The 20,320-nt window shown below is 43.9% G+C and overlaps 1 protein-coding gene across 2 annotated transcripts; it reads left to right on the plus strand.

Moving 5' to 3' along the window:
* The first annotated feature begins 707 nt into the window (after positions 1-707).
* KICS2 (KICSTOR subunit 2) lies at positions 708-17,567 on the plus strand. Of its 2 annotated transcripts, none has more exons than XM_040982508.1 (3): positions 708-1,001; positions 5,540-5,825; positions 16,334-17,567. In XM_040982508.1, the coding sequence occupies exons 1-3, from the start codon at positions 767-769 to the stop codon at positions 17,148-17,150; spliced, it is 1,338 nt and encodes a 445-aa protein (XP_040838442.1). In that variant the 5' UTR covers positions 708-766; the 3' UTR covers positions 17,151-17,567. The 2 variants fall into 2 exon arrangements, with proteins under 2 accessions (XP_040838442.1, XP_040838451.1); XM_040982517.1 differs by having other exon boundaries at positions 767-842.
* The last annotated feature ends 2,753 nt before the right edge of the window (positions 17,568-20,320 follow it).

A 20,320-nucleotide genomic window follows, 5' to 3' on the forward strand; every position in this document is an offset into this window, starting at 1 on the left:
TAAATCTGCCTTTCAAATGAAAATAAACAAACCTTGAAGAAACTTGTAATTAATCTGAATGACAAAGTGTACCCACGCACATTAATTTGGCCTTGTTTCTGACTTTGAAGGGATGCTTTCATGTAGCTGGGGCAGGATGATAAGCTGAACCAACAGGTGCAGGAGCTCAGCATAGAGCCGGGTGGTTAATGCAGAGCTGCGATGGTTAGAATGGAATACCGGGAAGCGTTAACTGAGGGCGTGTGGCAGGATGCAAACTAGACAACAGGGATAAACATGTATCTGTAAGAGTTCGAATCTATGAACTACTTACTTGAGTTGAGCTAACAGCTATCATACCCACTGACGAGGATCCCGGCTGGAAGAATGACGGCAACTGCCAGACGCCTCCTCTTCTGGTCGGGCCCGAGAAACTCGGGCCAGATGCTAACGCAACACCTGACGTCACGTAGGTGTGACGTCACCGGCACTGACGCAGTCTTACCAGGCGGAACTCCTCGGCGCATGGCAACATGCCGTCAGCTGCAGGGAGCAGCGACTCGGCCGCCTGCCCTCCTAGGTTAGGGTTCGCAGGGCCAGAGCGGCGGGACGGTGACCCCTTGGCCCCCTTCGCTCCCGTCCGCGTCTTCCCCGGGCCCGTCTCCGCGGAGGCGCGCTCGCGGGCGGCGGTCGCGCGCACGCACGGCCGTGCGCACGCTCGTCTCCGGAGAACCCGGAAGTGCGAGGGAGAGGCAGGCCACGTGGGTCGAGCTGGAGCGCAGGTCGCATGGGGGAGTCGATCCCGCTGGCCGCCCCGGTCCCGGTGGAACAGGCCGTGCTGGAGACGTTCTTCTCTCACCTGGGTATCTTCTCTTACGACAAGGCCAAGGACAATGTGGAGAAGGAACGCGAGGCCAACAAGAGCGCGGGGGCCAGCTGGCTGTCGCTGCTGGCGGCCCTGGCGCACCTGGCCGCGGCCGAGAAGGTCTATCACAGCCTCGCCTACCTGGGGCAGAAACTAGGTACCTCCGCCCCGCTCCCCGGCCCCCGAGAAGAAAGGAAGCCGAGGCGTGGCTGTCACTCCCGGTCGGCTCCTGCGGCCCCTTCGTTCCCTCGGCTTCCACACTCCCCGCCCGGGGCTGTGATTAACATTAGCCGACCGGGTGAATGCTGTTTGTGCGGCTGTGTCCCCCAAACCCATCGGGTCTACCGGCCCAGAGGAGAAGTTAACCCAAGTCACTCTTCTAATGAGTGACATCGCTAAGCAGAGAAGCCCCACTTGGCCCTAGGACCTAGTTAGTGAATACTGTTGTCTGGCTGGCCTTTCAAGGTGAAAGCCGCTGCGAGTTGGAAAGCGAATGGGGTCCCTCAATACATACTTAATGAGTGGAGGAGTAAACGGATATATGGGGCGGGAAAGGCAAGAAATATGCCTAACACTAACCAGAACAGACTGAAAGGGAAAAGCGGCAGCTAATTGGCATTCCGTGTAAATCTTGCCCCTGAAAATAAGATGTGAGAACTGATTCAACTGATTTTTCCCTAGTAGAAGCAGTTAGCATGCGTGGAAAAGAAGGCAGGAGCAGGTGAAAAAACCAGGAGTTACGCATGCCAACTATTAACGGCTTATAGTAACGCAAATAATAAACGTATTTGGATCCCATAACTTTCAATCGTTTTCATGTTTTTGGCATGTTTCAGGCCTGTTTTAATTGTCAGAAGCACTGGGCCTGGAGTGAATGAAGGAGGCGTATGTACTCTATGTAGCCGGGAAACATAACCCTGTATGTAGTTTACATTTCATTCTGATCTCTGCCTTCCTTGAATCACCTCGAGGTGACCAAAACCTATTGGCCCTTTGTGGAATACCTGCTTAAGGGGCGGGACTTTAAGAGCTCTCGGCTTCTGCCTGACTGTTCACATGGGAACTTGTTACTTAGTACGTTGTCGGCAAAAACTTGTCTGATAGTTCTGGCTAAATACTTTTTTCCTTCCTGTCACAATGTGAAACAGCCCTCATTACATTTGCAATTGCTGTAGTGCGTTTTCATTCCCCTTTTGAAGATGAGTAAGTTGTGTATGTTAGGTTTTAAGTGCACTTAAAGTTGTTACGTTGTTACATTCAGCTAATTCCCGCAGCCAAGTCCTCTTTTCACGATTAATTTACCCCAAGCCAAAATCCCAGACGCGACAAGGTAGATCGTAGTAGATCCTTTATTTCAGCAGGGTAGGAACAGGAGCAGGGGTGGAGGAGGTAAAAACTGAAAGGGTCCAGGGGTCTCCTGCCATGGTGGCAGGATGGGGGCTTCCAGGGCAGGGGGAGGGGCAGGATGGAGGATGGGGGAGAGCCAGGTAAGAAGGGAAGAGAAGGGTAGGGACTGTGTGGGCTGTGTGCTGGTTCCGGAGACTGGGAGACTGGGAGACTGGGGAGCGAGATTCCCTGAGCCACAGGTAGGTAGGTGAAGACTAGTGGGGAGGGGCAGAGACTGGGGAGTGGGATTCTCAGGTGAGGCACCTGCTCGGGAGCTGTGGGAAGGGGGAGCAGGAAATGGTGCAGGGTCGAAGATGGGGTGTTGGAATCACTCCTCACAGTATACGCAGTTGTAAACGGTGATTCCCACACCACAATTCCTTCCTTTGCGCTGTCAGATTGTCTGTATCCATGTAATTTATTAAATGTGTGTGTTTGAGATTATAGTTTTTGTAAAATATGATAGAATGTTACGGTGTGGCTGGGGGCAGGATTCTAGCCATAAAATTGAAGATAGGTGATACTGGACAGTTTGATTGTCTTACACTGCATCACTCTCAGTGCACATTAACTTGTTTTGTTTTAGTTCATTCATAGTAATTTGAAAATTAGAGACTTACTCCCCAGATCCATACAGGTGTACACACACTTTTGCATGTGCTCTGAGAAGGTTCAGTTGGATTTCCTAAATCTCCTTATTATTAATGTACATCACTTGAAAACTCTGTTACCCCAGTTTTAAATTGTATAAGCCCAGTTTTTAGGTCAGCAATCGGGCTGCCCAGGGTGTAAACAACCTGGTGAGACTTGTGTTTCCGACTCGGGTTTTGTGAAGTGACCTTCTCCACCCAGAGTCCTGCTTGACCCCTGCTGACCTGGTGCGTGGGCCCACGGCTGTGCCTTGATGTTGACCCTCACAGCCTTTCACGCCATGAAACATGCCCAGGCACGCACTTGTCTGCCTCCCAGGAACCTCCTGCCTTCCAAGTGGATTATATGAAAATGTGGTGCTTAATGTTTCTTATCTTATTGACACATACAGTCAGAATTTAACTTTGCAGATATCGTAAGTTGTTTGGTTCTGGAACATGTGTGGTATCAGTGTGCTTACTCTGAGACTTCACTACTACCAAGCTGACGGCACGTTTTCTTACACTTGGGAAAAAATTCTGGTGTGGCCATTGAAAACAATCCCGTGGGCCTGGTGGCGTGGCCTAGAGGCTTAAGTCCTCGCTTAGATCGCCCCGGGATCCCATACGGGCGCCGGTTCTTATCCCAGCAGCTCCACTTCCCATCCAGCTCCCTGCTTGTGGCCTGGGAAAGCAGTCGGCCGTTGCACTCACTTGGGGAGTGAGTCATTGGACGGATCTTCCTCTCTGTCTCTCCTCCTCTCTGTATATCTGACTTTACAATAAATAATAAATAAATCTTTAAAAAAAAAAAAAAAAGCTGAGCCTCCTCAGAGGCTCAGTAATAAAAAAAAAATTAAAAAAAAAAGAAAACAATCCCGTGCTCTCCAACTGCTTTATTAATTAAAATGTATATGTGAGTTTCTTTAAAAAAACAAAATAAATTTATGCATACTGTTGAGAAATTTTAAACATGTCTCTATTAGTCTTTTCAGCTTAATTGAGGTATAATTAGCAAATAAAAGACGTTTTGATTTAAGCTGTACAGTTTGATGTTTCGACACATACATAGCAGTTGTGACAAGTGAGTCATTGTCGCCTCAGTTCTGAGGCCAGTGGCTTACACAGGGTCTTAGCAATGAGTCCTGATTATAGATAGAAGCGTGGGCCGCGAACCCAGGGCAGACCTGGCATGAGCCCTGTGTTTCTGCCTGGCCCTGGCACTACCAAACTCCGGCCCCGCAAGGCTGTTATGTTGAAGCCCTTCATTTCCCTTTAGGGGAAAACATGACCCCTTTGGGGGAAGGATGCCTGATTGAAATGCGCAGACTCAGAGCTGGGGAGGATCTGGGAAGGTGCCACTGTGCTTTTGTCCTGTTTGCTTCCCTACTGGAGGGTTTGCTCAGCCTCACATTGCTGGCATTCGGCTTAACTTGAGATCTGATGTTTAAAAATGATCATATCCAAGAAATGCTAAAGTGCCTAGGAAGTTTTACATGCTTCTTCGAAATTTCATGATGTGAAATTGTCCTTAAAATTTCGTGATGTGAGCTAAAGTAGGAATTTTGGAGACATAATGAACATTATTAGTTAGGACCTTCTGTAAATAAAATCGCATTTTATGAGCTCCAAGTATTGCAAGAGGGAATGAGGATTTCTGATTCTTTATTTCCATGTGTGAAGGAAGGAGGAAGGCGGCCCAGACCTGGTTAGAAAACAGCTGGCATTGCGCTCCTGAGCTGTGCTACAAAGACAGGCAGTAGTGGTCTCTGGCTTCTTTATGTTTTAGTTTTACTTGCTGCTCCATACTGGTGGCTCTTCATTATTGGTAAACTTGTAAAGATTTTCTTTATACTTAGTGTTTTAATTCTTCCAGGTAAGGGTAGTTAACCTTTCCTCAAACAAAGTGAAAAATTTCATCAAAGCCACCTGTTTAACTTAGAGTTAGTTACCTCTATTTTCCCTTTGTGTGTTCTTACCTTTGTCAATTAAGTCATTGTATTTTCACCACAATAATAATAATAATAATATAATGGTGAGAAATGGTTCATCCAGCACACTGCCTCTGTAAACCTCTCGCTGCTCTTCCTGACTGGCAGTGTGCTCCATATTGTGCTGTAACTCACATTGCCAAGTTTGTCAGGAGTGGGAAGGGACCCATTTCCCTTGGATCCCATTCTCCTGTGTTCTGGTAGAAAAGGGAAGTGTGTGTCTTCTATTTCCTGGTACATCCTACAGGATAAGATTCAAAGAAAAATAGAACTGTAAAGCAGAAGAAAAATTTTTTGATTTACTGGGAAGAACAGCAGTGTTTCAAAATCGAGGATGTCCTGTTTTGTTTGAAAAGATACAAGTGTGAAAGGTGGTAGGGCTAGGAACTAGACTGATGTCATTTGCTAGTCACTTATACTCTGCCATCTGAATCCTCATTCAAGTGGAATAGAGGAGATTAGGCAGTATATTGTGCCTGGGTCCATTGCCACACCAATGAGTTGTATCGGGCATTCACTCTATTCGTCAGTGAGATCATTACCTTTAAATATTCCCACCCTAATCACAGGAGTAAGAAAATTTGCTCATTGAGAACTTACTGAGTTAAGCAGCTTCTGCGCCAGGAGGGGTTCGGTACGCCCGCTCCCTCTTCCTCACTTGCCCTGTGCTTCTGTCGCCCGCCTACCAGGAGGCCAGTCTTTCTTCAGCCGGAAGGATTCCATCCGCACCATCTATACGTCCCTGCACAACGAGCTGAAGAAGGTGGCCTCAGGTCGGGGTGCCCCGGGCGGCGCTGCGCCTCACGTGGAGGAGCTCCTCTCCCACCTGTCAGAGCAGCTCTGCTTTTTCGTGCAGGCGCGCATGGAGATCGCAGACTTCTATGAGAAGATGTACACCCTCAGCACCCAGAAGTTCATCAACGCTGATGAGCTCGTTGGCCTTCTGGACTCCATCCTCAAAAAGTACAGCTCCAGGTCAGTGGGAGAGGGAGGAGTGGGGAAAGGGATGCGCCAGCCCTTCCAGGGCCACATCCTCCCCATTCTCTGATGGAAACCTGTGGCAGAATGAGCCTGCAGTGGAAAGGCACTGCACCTTGTAGGTCAGAATTAATCGGCAGGCCTGCATTGGCCCCTTTGCATTAGCTAACCGCATGCTGCGTGGATATCTCTAAGCAGTCGCCAAAGACAGAGAATGCACTTATCCTTCAATTCTGTGTTCCCAACAAGTTGATTTTACTATTTAGGAAGAACTCACACAACAGAACCAGACTTGTATATTACAAAGTTTGATTTTTAATGAGCTGCTGTTCAAAGAAAGGTTCTTGTTTTGAAAGCAGTTCCCACAGCAACTCATCTTCTGGTTCCTCAACCTGTTTGAAAGTCCTTTGTAACTGCTGGCCTAGTCTGTGGCAGGTAGATTACTTTGTTTGAACTTTTTCTTAGTAGAGGCTGGCAACTGCTCTTGAGAGGGGCATATTTGAGTTTTTCATGGCTAGCTGAGACTTTAATGGGAGCCATGCTTACGGTTTATTTTGTTTAGTTGGTCAGCTGGAAAGGTGCTTTTATTTGAATGCAGTTGTTCTTAATCTAGCAGTGAGACTGTTGATGATGTGTTTAGCCATTTGTCTATCACACTGGGCCCTGTTTTTCTTTTTCTTTTTCAATGTATTTATTTGAAAAGTCGACAGAGACACAGAGAGTTCATATTTGGTTCATTCCCTGAAATGTTTGCAGTAACTCATGCTAAAAGCAGGAATCAGGAAAGCTTGCAGATCTCCCACATGGGTGACAGAAACCCAACTACTGCAGTCATGCTGTGGCCTCTCAGCACTGCTGACCCGGAGGAACGCAGGAGCTGGGCTTGGGGGCCAGAGCAGGTGCTGGAATCAGTCTGATGTGGGACATCTCAGATGCACTTACTGTCGTCTGAAATGACCATTTGCCAAGTATTTCTTCCCTTTTCTCACAAACTGGAATGTGAGCTCCCTGATAGCTAGAACAGAAGTTAGTGTATGGTAGGTGCACAGAAGGTATCTACTGAGTAAATGAGGGAATAAACAGGGTGAGAGTGTTATTTATTTTGAAAAGGAGAGGGGAACCTAAAAATGCTTTTGAATGAGGGAGTATCATGGTTTCATCTTTATCCCAGACTAAGATGTGGCATTGGTGTATGCAGAGAGATGGAGAAGGGAGTGGACACAGGAGGGAAGGTTAGCATAGCAGGCTCTTGGGGTGCTCTGGACAGGTGGTGGTGGGGTTGCAGTAGTCACTGCAGAGTAGAAAAGGAAGTGATGAAAAGTCTACCAAGTATTGACAACAGGAAGATGGGACTGATGACAGGTTATTGTTAAAGCATTTTTTTTTTTTATAGATTGTGCTCTTCCAGTAACACTATCATTTTTACAGGATTAAGACGTCAATAGGAGCTGGTTTAGAAGGAAGGTTGCAAACTGCATTTGGAGCTAGCTGAGTTTAAGTTGCTAGCAGATTTTCAAGTAGAGATTAGCAGGCCAACAGACACGGGGTTCTTGTGGTCAACACGATAGCACTTCAGGCTAATCCACCATCCCATGTGTGCACTGCTTGATGTCATGGCTGCTCCACTTCCAATTCAGTTCTCTGCTCGATGGCCATGGTCCTTGGAACCCTGCACCCACGTGGGAGACCTGGAAGAAGCTCCTGGCTCCTGGCTTCAGACCTGCTGGCTGTGGCCATTGTGAACTTCAGGGAGTGAACCAGCAAATGGAAGATGTCTATCCCTCCTTCTCCCTGTAAATCTGGCTTTTAAGTAAAAATATATAAAAAAAAAAAAAAAGGAAAGAAGGGAAGGAAAAAGAGGGAAGAAAGAAAGGAGAGAAGGAACCAAGGGAAGAAAAAAGGAGAGAAGGAACCAAGGGAAGAAGGAAGGAAGGAAAGGAAAGAAAACAAATGGGAATTTAGAGTCACACAAAAGGCCAGAGATCAAAGAGGCAATTTGCAATAGATTCACACAGCTTTTTGATTTCAAAACTACAAAGTCAGTATTTTTTAGTAAAGCAGCTTTTGATTTCTCAGCTTACAGGAAAAGGAGAGGGGAAATATTCTTATAGCTGTTTTACGGGAATGTAGCTCCTATGGAGCAAGAGTGCGCCATGCACTGGGCAAGACCCTTCCATCCGTTACGTGATCTCTAGTGTGGGGGTATGCGGTGCTCCATGTACAGAGCCTCTTGGACAGGAACCATCTGGCTCTGGACCGTGCAGCCTAGCTTGGACCGCCCTGTGGCTTCAGAGTGCACACTCTCATTGATTTTTTTATTTGTTTGCTTGTTTTTGTTTTTAACACTTACTATGCCATGAACTCACAGAGCATGGGTGCCGGTAGCTCTGGCTCCTGGCTCGTTCACCCTCAGGGCTGACAGAGTGTGCTGCCGTGGGTAGAGCAGACTGGCACTTCAGCTGAACCCAGGAGGGTTTTGCTTCAGCTTCCTTCTGATATTTGCACAGTCTATAAATTAAACACTAGAAAAATAATTCATTAGAAAAATAAATCATTGTACAATAAGTACTCAAATATCCTTCACCTTAGTATGATTCTCATACTATTAAAATTTTGTCACGCTTGCTTTATATAATTTTATTTGGGAGAAGGGGTAAACATCATGACACTTCCCTCTTAAACACGTGAATTTTATATTTTTGCAAAACTAATTTATTTTTATTGGAAAGAAAAAGTTTCCAAGAGAGAAAAGAGACACAAAGATTTCCATCTGCTGATTCATTCCCCAAATGGCTCTGTTAGAATTAGGTTGTCCAAAGCCTTTTTCCAGATCTCCCCCAGGATGCTGGGGCCCAAGGGCTTAGGCCAGCCTCTGCTGCTTTCCCAGGTCATACGTGAGGTGCTGGATGGGAAGTGGAGCAGCCAAGACACAAACCCATTGCCCGTATGGGATGCTGGTGTTTGTAGGTGGAGAATTAGCCAGTTGAACCACTGTGCCAGCCCCAGGACTGCAGTTTCTAAGGGGAGGAAATGTCATGCAGTGATTCTCCTGCACTAATGTCAGAGCTTTGCATTCTCAGTGACTCTTAGACAAACACCTGTTCCTGGATATTTGTCCCTCTTTTCCTTCTGCACAGACATTGAATTGGTGGGATCAGAGGGGACTGGAATCTGTGTGTCCAGTGAGTGTTCCATCTTTAATCTCTACCTTTCACCCACATAACCTTTCTCTAAAAAAGAATTAATGATCATGAAATCCTCTGACCTGACAGTGATCAGACTTAGAGGCTTTCAGTTAACTTGAACATCATGTATTCCTTCATTCAAAAGTTCTAAAAAGTTACATTTCTTTTTTTAAAAAGATTTATCATTTTTATTGGAAAGGCAGTTATACAGAGAGGAGGAGAGACAGAGGAAGCTCTTCCATCCATTAATCTGCTCCGCAGTTGGCCACAATGGCCAGAGCTGCACCAATCCAAAGCCAGGAGCCTGGAGCCTCCTTTGGGTCTCCCACGCGTGTGCAGGGTCCCAAGGCTTTGGGCTGTCCTCACTGCTTTCCCAGGCTACAAGCAGGGAGCTGGAAGGGAAGCGGGGCTGCCGGGATTAGAACCAGCGCCCATATGGGATGGTGGTGAGTGCAAGGCGAGGACTTTTAGCCATTAGGTTACTGCCCCAGGGCCCAAAAGTTAGATTTCTATACGATATATTGACTTTCTATGAAACGTGGGATGATTTTACATATGAATTACTGTGGTTTTCTTTGTCAGGATAATATCCTTTTGTCTGTAGCTTTTTGTATCTCTGCTACATTGACCATGTTTCTCTTATAGTTCTAGTGTTTCAGAAGAATAAATGTTAGAGGAGCCCTTTTTGTGGCATAGTGGGTTAAGCCACCGTGGACACATTAGTGATTGTAGCCCTGCAATGCCAGCATCCCACATGAGCCCTGGCTTGAGTGTTGACTTTTCTGCTTCCAATACAGCTTTCTGCTGATGCCCCTGGCTTTAATCTGGTTCAGGCCTGGCTGTTGGGGGCACTGGGGAGTGAACCAGCATATGGAAAATGTCTCTCTTTGTCTTTCCCTCTCTATACATAACTCTGCCTTTCAAATTAATAGATCTTTAATAAAGAAAAACACATTTTGAGGTATCATTTGGCGTTTGTTGAATTGGCAGTCTTTTTTCCAAAGGTTCCATTTATCTTTCAAGGAATGTTTATTTGCCCCGATAGAGCTAAAATTAGAACCCTTAAAAATTTTTTTCAGTGTCATGTTTAAAACAATTAAATGCCAGTGTATTAAAATATTAACAAGCATGATTGGTTGCACGTAGCATAAACCTTAGGTCTTGATTAAGTAGCAGACCCTGAGTGAGCTGTAACAATGTCCACTTTGCTTTTAAACACTAATGGGAAGCATGTTTTATTTTTTTGTTTTAGCAGCCAGTTATGTTCAGAGTAGAATGGTGTAAGAGCTTCCTCTTTTGGTAAGCATTTCTTACCAAATATAAATTCTTGCTTAATAATCATAGTCATTTGTGGTGCTACTTTTTCTAATTGAGTTATTAATGAATTATGTTAACTTTTTTTAAAAAAAGATTTATTTATTTTTATTGGAAAGGTGGATATACAGAGAGCAGGAGAGACAGAGAGGAAGATCTTCCATCCGATGGTTTATTCCCCAAGTGGCTACAAAGGCTGGAGCTGAGCCATTCCAAAGCCAGGAGCTCTTCTGGGTCTCCCACACAGGTGCTGGGTTGCAAGGCTTGCTTTCCCGGGCCACAGGCAGGGAGCTGGATAGGAAGCAGGGCTGCCGGGATTAGAACCAGCACCCATATGGGATCCCGGCGCGTACAAGGCAAGCACTTTAACCACTACTCTATCATGCTGGGCCCTATGTTAACATTTTTTATTTACATCGGCTTTCTTGTATACCATTTAGAAGAACAAATACAAATTTAGTTTGTACAAGGTCTGAGTATTAGCTGTTCTTTCAGTACTCTTGAGGAGAAATAAAAAACTGATTTTTTTTTTCCATTTCCCCTCTAGGGGAGCATCGTTGGAACTTTTTGGAGACTTTTGTTTCTATAAAGCTTGTTTTGCATGTATATGGTGTGTGGAGTGGGCATAAAAAAAGATTTTGGCTTATTTTCCTGCTTCATGATTAAAATAAAACTAAGGGACCCATGTTGTGGCATAGCAGGCACAGTTGGCTACCTGAGATGCTGGCTTCTCATAAAGGTGCTTTTGAAGTGCCAACTGCTTCATCCATTGCCAGTGTGCCTGGGAAAGTAAAAGAAAATGGCCTTGGACCCCTGCACCCATGTGGAAGATCCAGGAGAGGCTCCTGGTTCCTGGCTTTGCACTGGCCCAGCTCTGACTGATGTGACCATCTGGGGAGTAAACAGCAGATGGAAGATTCTCTCTGTCTCTCCCTCTCTGTAAACTGCCTTTCAAATAAAGATTAGGTCTTTAAAACAAAGCTGGAAGACAGACTATAAGTGAAAATTAATGTGCTCCTAAACCAAGAATATAATATTTGAAATAAACGTTTAAAGAAAGTGGGTGCTGTTGTTTATTTATTCCAGGTAACTTTGAAAAAAAGATTCCTCTGTTATGAAGATAATCTACCATTCAGTGATTTTTGTGGGTAGAATTTAAAGAAATTCTAAGAAATGTATTTGAGAGACAGGAGACAGAGAATTCCCATTCACTAGATCCTGCCCCATACACCCACAGTGTGTTGGGCTGGGCCAGGGTCCACCGGGAGCTGGAAACTCAGTCCCCATCATTCTTGGGTGGGTGACAGTAACCCAGTGGGGGGCATCACTGCCACCTTCCAACTCCTGCAGTAGCAGAGCGTTGGATAGGAGCTAGAGCACTTTGAAGCGAGACATAGGCATTTCAACCAGTATAGCAAACATTACCCTGGTTGGTATTTGAACTGTCCAGCTCCATAGTGTCCAATATTCTTGTGCAATAGAGCTGTGAACTTTTTTCATACTGTAACGCTGAAATCTGAAACCCACTGAGCACCATTCCCTGTCTCCTGGCATCTTGTAAGAACCATTTTGCTTTCCGTTTCTCTGAGTTTGACTGCTTTAGATCCCTCATAGAAGAGTAGTCATGTAGTATTTGTCTTTTTGTATAAGCTTGTTTTACTTACCATGGTGTTCTCAAGGTCTATCTGTGTTGTGGCACATGACAGAATCTCTGTCTTTTGAAGGCTGAATAATATTCCATTGTGTATACCATATTGGTTTATGCCATCATCCATCTTGGAGCTTTTGGGTTGCTCACAGCCAGTGGTGCAAGCATCATGGCCTAAAGGCTCATCTGCTGCTCTTTAAGCATCATGGCCCAACTCAGTTACTCTCTCCTCTCCAGCCCCTGCAATCTTGCATCCAGAAGGAACTGCTCCTTCCTCTGAATTGTTAATTGCATCCTTCACAATTAATATATTGGTCTTAATTTTGTGCTCATTGTAAATAACTCCTTCTACCGTAGAAGGTCCTGTTGGGTAGACCTCTGGCTAACCCTTCTTTTCTTTGTATTCTTCATATATCAGTCTAAGGACCAGAAAATGAGTTATTTTAGGTAAAAAGAAGTTACAGGGTATTTTATCAACTGCCAAATATTCATAGCATCAAACATAGCTATTTTACCCATTTTTAAGAATGCATTTCTGTGGCATTTAGTACATTCACATTGTTGCAGTACAGATTTAGTTTTCATTGGACTTCTTACTTCTCACATACATGAAAACAGCATATGTCTCTCAGAAGGAATTCTCCGTGATATGAATCTGTGAAAGAAAAAAAAAAAGTCTTTCTGAAGGTGTTTGTCTTGTTTTTAAAAAAGTACACAAATCTCTCGGTTGTAGATCCTCCTGTGTTCTGTGGTACATGCCTTCCTTCCTTGGCCCGATCCTCTCCTCAGTGCCTCCCTGCATCCCATCCCATTCCATCCCATTCCATCCCATTCCATCCTATCCCATCCCATCCTATCCTCCCTCCCTCCCTCCCTCCCTCCCTTCCTGTCAGTATTCCCTGCAGTAGTTGTTCACTTCTGCATTCAGTCTTCCATGCTTTCTGTCACGACTTAGGTGTCTGTTTCTGGATTTCAGCCGCTTGGCAGATCTCCTGTACCGTGAGTTGCAAGGCACGCAGGAGAAGGGGGAGAGTGAAGCGCCATTGCTGCTCTTTCTGTCTTGGCAAACTGATGTTAGCCTGCATTTGAGCTCTTCTTGAATACGAAAAATAGCTCTGACACTCACATTTAATAAATGTTGGTCATTTAGATGCTTTTAGTACATGTTATGGTAGAGCTTGTTCAGAATTTTCTCAGAAGGTTTGTCCAGGGAATTCATGGCCTTTTAAGAAGAGCAATGGCTGTCACTGGTGGTTTCTGACTGAAGCAGTAGAAAGACAACAGTCGTGTTATGTGTTCAGATGGCCCCTGACACAGCGTGATGTGACTAGGATTATCTGTTTTTATAAGAATAGGAAGGTACTGTGTATTTAGCAGAGACTGTGCTGTGAGTGTTGAAACTGGATCTGGCCCTGGACCACCGGTATCTGAGCGATGTTGTCTTGTGATCCGGGCCGTGGCAGGGAGTGCAGCTCCCAGTTCGCCTTGCAGCTGTGAAGGGAAACCGCCAATATTCTGCAGTCAGCTGTGTGCCAGACCATGATGTTTGCTGGACTGCAGGTAATTAATATATTTTTAAAATTTTATATTATAAGGAGAACAGATTTCATGCATTTCAAATGTATAATTCTAAGAGAACCATATTTCTCTCCTGCATCTTTTCCCTCAGTCCCCCTCCTTCTGCCTTCTTTTTTGGTTTTACTTTTGCAAAAAATAAGAGGAAGAAAAGTGCAGTTATCTGTAAAATACAGGAAGTTTATTCTCTTTAGATTAATGCAAGTTAAAAATAAATGAAATTATTTCAATCCACGGTATATTCACAGGCTTAATGCAGCACTAACCATAAAATGGAGAAAGACTACAGTTCCACAGGAGTACAAACATGCTAAAAAACCAACATATGAAAGGGTATTTTTAAACTCCATGTTTATAGCAGTTCAGTTCACAATAGCTCAGATATGGAATCAACCCGTATATCCATCAACTGATGACTGGGTATAGAAAATGGGATACATACACACCATGAAATACTAACCAGCCATAAAAAGAATAAAATGGATGCAGTTGGAAACCATTATGCTTAGTGAAGTAAGCAAATAAGCCAGTCCCCGAAAGACAAATATGTATAGCTATGAAATAGACATCTTGATGCATTTTTAATGATATTTTCAACCTAAAGTGAGTTTTTCTGGGCATAAATTATCGTAAGTTGAGGAGCATCTGCAGTAGAATTTTCTTCTATCCCAACCACTTTCCCATGATTAAAAGTCTTGCTGTATTCATAGCTTCTTGGCAAATTTTTATGGGTAGACGTAATTATAGAATATAGGTTGAGTTTCTCTTACCTGAAATGCTTAGAACTGGAAGTATTTCAGTCATATATATTTTTAAAGTTTTGGAGTATTTGCATGTACGCATGCAATATCTTGGCTTTGGAATCAAGGTTTAAACATGAAATTAAAACAGGCAGAGGATGTAAATGGACATTTTTCAAAGGAAGAAGTACAGGTGGCCAGCAGACAACACAGAAAAAAGGTTCAAGGTCACTAACTAGCGGGAGAATGCAAGTCCGAACCGCAGTGAGACATCAGCTGACTCCAGTGAGAATGACTATTATCCAAAAGGAGTTTGAACACTTACTTGAGAAACAGAAAGACAGGGAGCCCCCGTCTGCTGCTTCACTAGCCAGCCCTGGCTGCTGCAGCCTTTGGAGGAATGAGTCAGTGGCTAGAAACTTTCTCTCTTTGTATCTCTGTGTAACTGTTACTTGCAAATAAATAGTCAAATTTCTAAAAAACTGACATGTTTGTGTATATGTGCTTGTTCACAGTCAAAGGTAATATTTCTGACTGTAGATTATGATCAAAAAGTTTTTAAAAAGCATTTTGTCGAGGACAAGTGAAATGAAATCTCCGTGCTATCTTGGTCTTCTCATAATATCAATTGTATTTTTAATTATTTATTCACTGTCTAGAGAAGGGGAAGAGGAAAGATATGTGGCTTATGTGGAGAAAGTCCTTGGTAGTCTTTTATGGATTTGGTAATAAATCCAAAAATAAAAGAAAAGTGGTTAAAGTGTTAGCTATTTCTTAGTTGGCCACCATTTTACTTATAGCACAACAAGATGATTAAATATGAAGGGAATTCGAAAACTAGAATTAAGTTGAGACTGCCTGGTAATGCTGTATTCCTTCAGTAAACATTGATTATGTGCTATACTTCAGATTTGCATGTTTAGTCTGTATTCTTACTTGCAAAATAGGTTTAATAATACCTTGTGGAGTTACTGTGGACGAGAAAGGAGTCGACATGTATAATGCTCATGGTTAACCCATGTCTAAGTGGCTTTTTAACTTCTGCCTCTTTTTTTTTAATTTTTATTTTTGAAATTTATCATAAAATTCTGTATAGTCTGGGATTCCCCTACCCCTAATTTATATCCCCCAATTGACTTTTCCCATAATGTCACAACTCTTCATAAGGAGTTACAATTCCATCAGTCTGTTATTTAAGTGTGCCCCAACATTTCTGGTACAAATAATGTCAGATAGTCCATGTTTCCACTGTCTAGATAAGTCCAACACTTTTATAGGAAGTTCATAGGAAGCAGAGATGCATGTTGCATTGTGTCTTCATATCTGGATATGGTAGTCTCCATTACTCCACCACTACACATTCCAGTTTGCATGATGGATTCCTTATATTAGAACATATGGTATTTCTCTTTTTGTGATTGACTTATTTCACTGAGCATATTGGTCTCTAGTTGGGACCATCTAGCTGAAAATTGTATAATTCCATTCTTTTTTAATGGCTGAATAATATTCCATGGAGTAGATGTGCCACAGTTTCTTTAGCCACTCCTCTTTGGATGGACATCTGAGTTGTTTCCATGCTTTGCTATTGTAGATTGTGCTGTTGTAAATATAAGATTACAGATCCCCTTCTCATATGTAGTTTTGATTTCTTTTGGGTATATTCCTAGGAGTGTGATAGCTGGGTCTAGCTTCTGCCTCTTTAGGAATACGTTCTGAAAAGAGGATACTGTGTTTTCCTGATAGGGTTCCTCCTACAACTTCCAAAATGGTCAATGTTAAACAAGAACTATGATTAATTTAATTTCTGTGTATTTGAAAAGAAGGTAACCACTGCTGTCATCATCTAAAACTAACTGAAAAATAGCAGGCTATTTATATAAGAAAATGCAATGTTGACATAATTCTGAAATTTTACAGCAGAATTTTTGAATACGAATCTCTTCTTCCCCTTCCCAGAAATCTTTGTTTTCTTGGGGATGCAGTCATGTCCACGGGAAAGCCATGCCTCCTGATTTCCACCAGTTTCCCTTCCCTCTTCAGGTTTCACCACCCGATCCTCAGCCCCTTGGAAAGCAGCTTCCAGCTGGAGGTGGACGCGCTGAGCCATCTGCTCAAGGCCCAGGCCCAGGTCTCGGAGTGGAAGTTCCTGCCGTCGCTGGTCAGCCTGCACAGTGCTCACACCAAGCTGCAGACCTGGGGCCAGATCTTCGAGAAGCAGCGTGAGACCAAGAAGCACCTGTTTGGAGGGCAGTCCCAGAAGGCAGTTCAGCCCCCACACCTCTTCCTCTGGCTAATGAAACTCAAAAACATGCTCCTGGCCAAGTTTAGCTTTTACTTTCACGAGGCGTTGAGCCGACAAACAACTGCTTCTGAAATGAAAACGTTGACTGCAAAAGCTAACCCTGACCTTTTCGGAAAGATTTCCAGCTTCATCAGGAAATACGACGCTGCCAACGTGTCCTTAATTTTTGACAACCGAGGTTCCGAGAGCTTTCAGGGTCATGGCTATCACCACCCCCACTCGTACCGAGAAGCCCCGAAGGGTGTGGACCAGTATCCTGCCGTGGTGTCCCTCCCCAGCGACAGGCCGGTCATGCACTGGCCCAATGTCATCATGATCATGACAGACCGCACCTCCGACCTGAACAGCTTGGAGAAAGTGGTCCACTTCTATGATGACAAGGTACAGAGCACCTACTTCCTCACCCGCCCAGAGCCTCACTTCACCATTGTCGTCATCTTTGAATCAAAGAAATCGGAGAGAGACTCCCACTTCATTTCTTTCCTCAATGAGCTCTCCCTTGCCCTTAAGAACCCCAAAGTGTTTGCCAGTTTGAAGCCTGGATCCAAAGGATAACAGTTGTGTTGTGTTCGAAAGGTTTTTCAAGACTGGAATTTTGCTAATTGTTCTAATGGCCTACAGCAGCCGGAGATTAGCGTTCATGTCCATTCGTGCGTCTCTCAGCTAAATCAGACAACTCCTCCCTAATTGTGATGCACACTCTATCAGCAACCAAGAGCAATTGAATTAAAACCCAAAGAGCACTGTAGGAAGTGGCCACGGGCCACTGGGAGCCTCCGTGCTACCACAGCACGGCTTCAGTGTTCTCCCCTTTTCCTGTGTCTTATGTCTGTATTTATGGACCGTTGCTTTTTCCTTCCACATGTTTTTAATTATCCTAATCATTGCATTTTAGTGGCAATTTGAAGCACCGTCTCTCCCTCCTTTCTGAAAGAACAATTGGGATTGGATATTAAATGACCTTTTTAGAATGAAAGATAACATGCTTTCTGTCTCAGATTATTATATCACCATGGAGTTACTTAGTCTTATGACAGAGCAACCCATTAGTATTTTGATATTTAAACAATTGTCTTGGTAAGAAAATCATGTGAGTTATTCAAATTGAAGGTGAATCCAGTTGGTATCATAAGCCCCCCAGGGGCTGCACACTTGACTGTGTTATGAAGTTTGGGTTTCTTCATTGTTTTGCAGTCAGCATAGCCATCACGTGCGCTTTCCTCGTTCCTCAGCATGCTGTCTGTGCTGCTCTGTCTGATCACTTTTCTGCTGGAATGTACGTTTGTGTTCATCTGCTCTCACTTCCTGGTTATTTTTAGGTTTGGAAAATGCGCAGTATTAGTTTTTCAGCCACTTTTAGATGCTCATGCAATATAACCTACTTTTATAAAATTTTTTTAGCTTATTTTTTTTAAAAGATTTATTTTATTTTTATTGGAAAGGCAGATATACAGAGAGGAGAGACAGAGAGGAAGATCTTGCATTCGATTCACTCCCCAAGCGGCCACAACAGCCGGAGCTGAGCCATTCAGAGCCAGGAGCTTCTTCTGGGTCTCCCACACAGTTGCAGGGTCCCAAGGCTTTGGGCCGTCCTCAACTACTTTCCCAGGCCACAAACCGGAAGCTGGATGGGAAGCAGAGCTGCTGGGATTAGAACTGGTGCCCATATGGGATTCCAATGCATGCAAAATAAGAACTTTAGCCACTAGACTCCCACGCTGGGCCCATAAAATTTAAATGAAGGTCTTGACACCTTGTTTTTGCTAAAAATCAGTGTGTACATCTAAAAGACCTCTTCATAATTGAGCAGTGGAAGCAGTGCTACGCCTAGTAATGCTGCCTCACCACCTGCCTTCAGCAGAGGTTGATGGTGACATGGATGATCAATGAAGGCTTAATGGGCTGTGGAGATGTTCACTTCCAGGTTATTGGTTCAGAATAAAAAGAAGCCACAAAGAGTCATTGGGTTGCTTCTCTTTGCTAGTCCTTCTAAGCATGCTTGCAGTGCAGTGGTAAGCATTGTTGGGGCTCAGGATTACACAGAGCCGTTGTTTTCCTGGGCATCCACGGTAGGCATGCCAGTGATGGCGGGAGAGCAGAGAACCCCTCCAAGCCTGCCCGCCCTAGTCTGGACTACCGATACAAGAGCTTACTGATCTCATTTTTGGGGTGATGTCATTCTCTGTCCATCTGTCCCTGCCTTCTTCCAACCTTCCTTCCTGCTCTCTCACTAAAGGTCATATGGTTTATAAAGAGCTCACTTTTTTCAAGAGTTTATTTTTATTTTGTATTGGAAAAGACAGAGTCATAGAGAGAAGGAGAGACAGAGAGGATTTTCCATCTGTTGGTTCATTCCCCAAATGGCTGCAGTGGCCAGAGGTGAGCTCATCCTAAGTCGGAAACCTCTTCTTGATCTCCTATGTGGGTGCAGGGTTCCAAAGCTTTGAGCCTTCCCCCGCTGCTTTCTCAGGTTATAAGCAGGAAGCTGGATGGGAACAGAGGAGCAGGGATATGAACCTGTGCTCATTTGGGATGCTGGTGCTTGCAGGTGAATGATTAGCCAGTTGAGCTGTCGTGCCAGCCCCCGAGCCCATTTTCTTTAAACTGAAAGTAGTGACTTACCTCTGCATGTTATTCTTGCCAGTCCCTGTAAAAATCTGAAGAGATTTTACAGCATTGACTTCACATAAACTAACTGAACATAGTTGAAAGTTTAAGAAAGTCAAATCATTTTTTCCTCCCTTATGTGTTCTGCCAAAAAAAAAAAAAAAGCAAACGATATACCTTTGTTTGCGTGTGTGTTCTTCTTTCTAGGTAAAACCAGCAGTAGTGTTAATGATGAAGGTCCCCTGTGGACCTACACTATGCTTCAGTGCAAAACAGTGAGGGGTATGAATTAAAGAAAGCTGTAGTGTCTAAGTAAGCAAATATGCACATGTTTGAATTGAGTATTTATCTGAAGCATTTTGATCATAAAGGAAATTTATAAAGGCTAGCAGATGCGAATACCAAATCTAAACACATCCATACTTACTTACATAGTTGTCATAGAATACTGAAGTTCTTTAACATCCCATATTGATACTTTAATCATTTCTTAAGCTCTTCAATGAAGTTTTCTAGTTATCAAAAAACCCTCCATATTTTGTTCAAATCAAGTTATTTTCCTGTTAAGATGTGTCTTCTAAGAATGATATGATCTGTACTTCTGTGGTTTCGCTCATTGGAAGACCAGATCTACATATTTTCTGCAGAATGCTTGCTTTGAAATTTATTTCTAAACCACAAGTTGATAAATTTGTACGGGTAACTGGAAATCTGGTCCATCCAGCCTGCCAGGGAGGATGGGAAGAGTATTCCATGTGGGAAATGCTGATGGGACTCTGGATGAGCTCTTTCAGCTTTGTCCTCTTGGGTCCACCTGAGAGCTGACTGTGTCATTTTGGGGAGTGTGTAAAAATAAAACCTGATTCCTAATCAAGGAGCTAATAAATTCTCTTTATAGGATTCCTTTGTGCCTTTGGACAGGCTAGGGGAGGATTGTTGGCGCTGTGTTTGAGTGATCTGTAACGCACATCCACCCTTGGATCAGGCAGCAGACCTGCAGTGTTGTCTTTCTGGCAAATCAGCCCCTGAGCTCAGCCTCACTGTGTGTGAAATGGAGATAGCCAGAAAACGCGGGCTGCCTTTTAAAAAGACAACACAAGACTGAGCTAAGACCATGC

Source organism: Ochotona curzoniae, unplaced genomic scaffold, assembly GCF_017591425.1.
Source record: "Ochotona curzoniae isolate NIBS_2020 unplaced genomic scaffold, NIBS_Ocur_1.0 contig_1014, whole genome shotgun sequence".
Taxonomy (NCBI): domain Eukaryota; kingdom Metazoa; phylum Chordata; class Mammalia; order Lagomorpha; family Ochotonidae; genus Ochotona; species Ochotona curzoniae.